Source organism: Oratosquilla oratoria, chromosome 20 (assembly GCF_046742065.1).
Source record: "Oratosquilla oratoria isolate Oo_2021 chromosome 20, ASM4674206v1, whole genome shotgun sequence".
Classification (NCBI taxonomy): Eukaryota; Metazoa; Arthropoda; class Malacostraca; order Stomatopoda; family Squillidae; genus Oratosquilla; species Oratosquilla oratoria.
Genome location: NC_134796.1, coordinates 9,248,113 through 9,250,723, shown reverse-complemented (window position 1 = coordinate 9,250,723; position 2,611 = coordinate 9,248,113). Strand labels below are relative to the sequence as shown.

Sequence of the window (2,611 nt, the reverse complement as noted above, 5' to 3'; positions counted from 1 at the left end):
ATCTATGTCCAGATGCAAAGAAACTACTAATATTCAAAAACTTTATATATGTTTTTACTTTTCCCTATCTCAAGCATTTAAATATAACACTTTTTACTCAAAAGGTTGACTATATTCATCATTCACATTGAACATGATAAATGGTAAGTAGTCTTAATCCCTGTCCAGATGTCGGCAAACTACCAACATTCAGAGGTTTAGAACAGATGATAAAACTACCGTAGACCAACAGAGCGACTGTAGACAATGGTCCATGAAATTGACATCATCTTACTTCCTTTCTGCAATTCCAAGTCACCCCTAAGAGACCTGGGAACCTTTACCAGGTCACGTGCAAGCAAGAGAACTACCTCGACCCCAAACCACCGATACTTACTCAAAGAAAGATCATATTTACCTGAGGATGACCACGGGATACGTCGGAACGTGATGCTTCCTTGAAATGCAACCTTGTGTGTGAACTCGCGATATGCATTAAAAGAACGGAGACGACAGTAAACAAAACTGTCAACGTCGATATGAGTTTTATCTTTAAAACAACTTGGTTTAAGGAAAGTATACTACTAAGATATGCTAGTATACACACCCACACACATTTAGAATCCACATGTGACTCTGAGTTCACAATTTTTCGTCTGATTTGCTCGAACTTCCTGGTGATCGATGGTGCATCGGGCAGAAGATAACTACTTTAAGAGTTATCCAAATGACATGGGGAGAGAGAAATTTGTCTCATCAGCTTTCAAGTACAAGCCTTCGAACTTCACAGGTCATCATCAGGGCAAGACATGGGCAAGATGGTGGGCAGTTTATGTACAGACCCTCTTTATAGTGTTAAAGGTGTTGCAGTAATTTGCGGTCTCTCTAATTTTTTTTATTTATTTATTTTTTGTTCCTGTTGTCTACACATATGTTAGTGGAGCTTGTCATATCACTCATCATCATACCATGCACATAGATCAAGAATATTATGAACTGCCAAAAGTCAAAACCTGTTGAACTACCCATTACATCCCTCACTATCCTTCTCATGTACTGGTTGTTATCAAAATATATATACATTTAAAAAGTTCATCTATAATATCTACAACATGGCCTAGTTTCCAAAGAATTCGATTATGCGGGACCTTGTCGAATACTTTCTATAGATCTAAATAGTACAGTCCACCAGACATTCTCCTGGAGCATGTCAACCACGTTTGAGTATAAATTTAGCAGGTTTCATACGCATGAGCCTTCAACTCTATAACTCAATTGTTTATCTTCTAAGATATTCGCGTCTTCACAATGTTTCATCAATCTCAATTTTACAAATTCCATCTTTTAAAGTCGTTGACGAAGTGATCTTCACCGTAGACGCAAGAATTACACTCAGTCGGTGAACTGCTCCACCATCTACGTCTACAGTATTGCTGTACCACTTGCAGAGTCTGTAATTGAATTGTCAATAGCCCATTCAATATTTTCTTTTTCTTTTTCGATAAGTGGGAAAGCAAAAGAAAGTTTATTTTAAATTTTAGGTTTATTGGATTCACAACTGGTATAAATGTTGAAATACTTTTTTTAATTACACACCAAAATCAGTTAAGTCAGTACCGATGAACTGTCCACTGGGAGATAAATCGAAGTGCTTATCTAGCCTCTTCATCTCGGAAATCTACTTTTTTTTTGTTCTCCCTAACGCCACACGTTTTTATTCATGTGATCGGTGGCAGGCGATGGCAGGTCGTCGAACCGATGGAGTTTAAGCAATCTCGCTTAATCCTTCCAAACTGGCGAGATAGCTTAAGGCATTTGTTTCTCAGTTAACATGTAGTGACTCCACTGACTTAGGGGATTACTAGGTCGACGGACTTAATAAAGTAAAACGATCACCCCCTTTAAGTCTGTGATGTCTTGAATTCTTCTCAAGGTTAGACGATCGTGCTCGACCAAACGACGTCCCACGAAGCACGACAAGGGTAATGTCTCATCTCTTATTTTTACCTTCTACGCTGATGCTGTCATTACCAATGACATTCGACTACGAGTAAAGGTAAATGGTATAGGTAGTAAAGGTATTAGGGTGAGCATCCGCCCTTGCAGTGCGTTTGAGACACTCCTTCGACCTTACAATCAATGGACTACCGAGATAGGATATACCCAATTCTTACCCGCAGTTTCACCTCACATGAGTAACATATTACGACGTTAGCCAGAACAAAACATGTAAAGGCAGACTTAGAAATCAATTAATTATTCTTAGAAATCAATTAATTATTTATGAAGAGGCTCAGTATCGATGGACCTTCTACCACTACTTACCAATCTTGTGGTAGACTGCAGGGTACTTGTAATACGGATAGTACCCGTAGGGATAGTAGGAGTAAGGATAGTAACCGTATGGCTTCGTGACGATGGTGTGAGCAGCGAAGGGGTAGTAGGCTGGGATGTGGACGGCTACGCTTCCGTCAGCTGCGTCGGCTTCCGCGTCGGCTTCGGCGTCAGGTTGGGGTTCAGGGTCCGCAGTGGCCACTTCCTCAAGCAAAGGGCCTACGTCCCTCTTGGCGTGTTGGTGCACCTTCACTGATCCCCCAGGGACGCTGTAACCATAGCTGACGCTCGCATGGTG

At 40.7% G+C, this 2,611-nt stretch overlaps 1 protein-coding gene across 1 annotated transcript; it reads right to left on the bottom strand.

Moving 5' to 3' along the window:
- Positions 1 to 1,455: 1,455 nt before the first annotated feature.
- LOC143036046 (uncharacterized) lies at positions 1,456 to 2,611 on the bottom strand (the record flags this gene model as incomplete). Its single annotated transcript, XM_076203302.1, is given in 1 exon segment — positions 1,456 to 2,611. A coding segment is annotated over 1 exon segment (315 nt), but the record flags the coding sequence as incomplete, so codon positions are not given.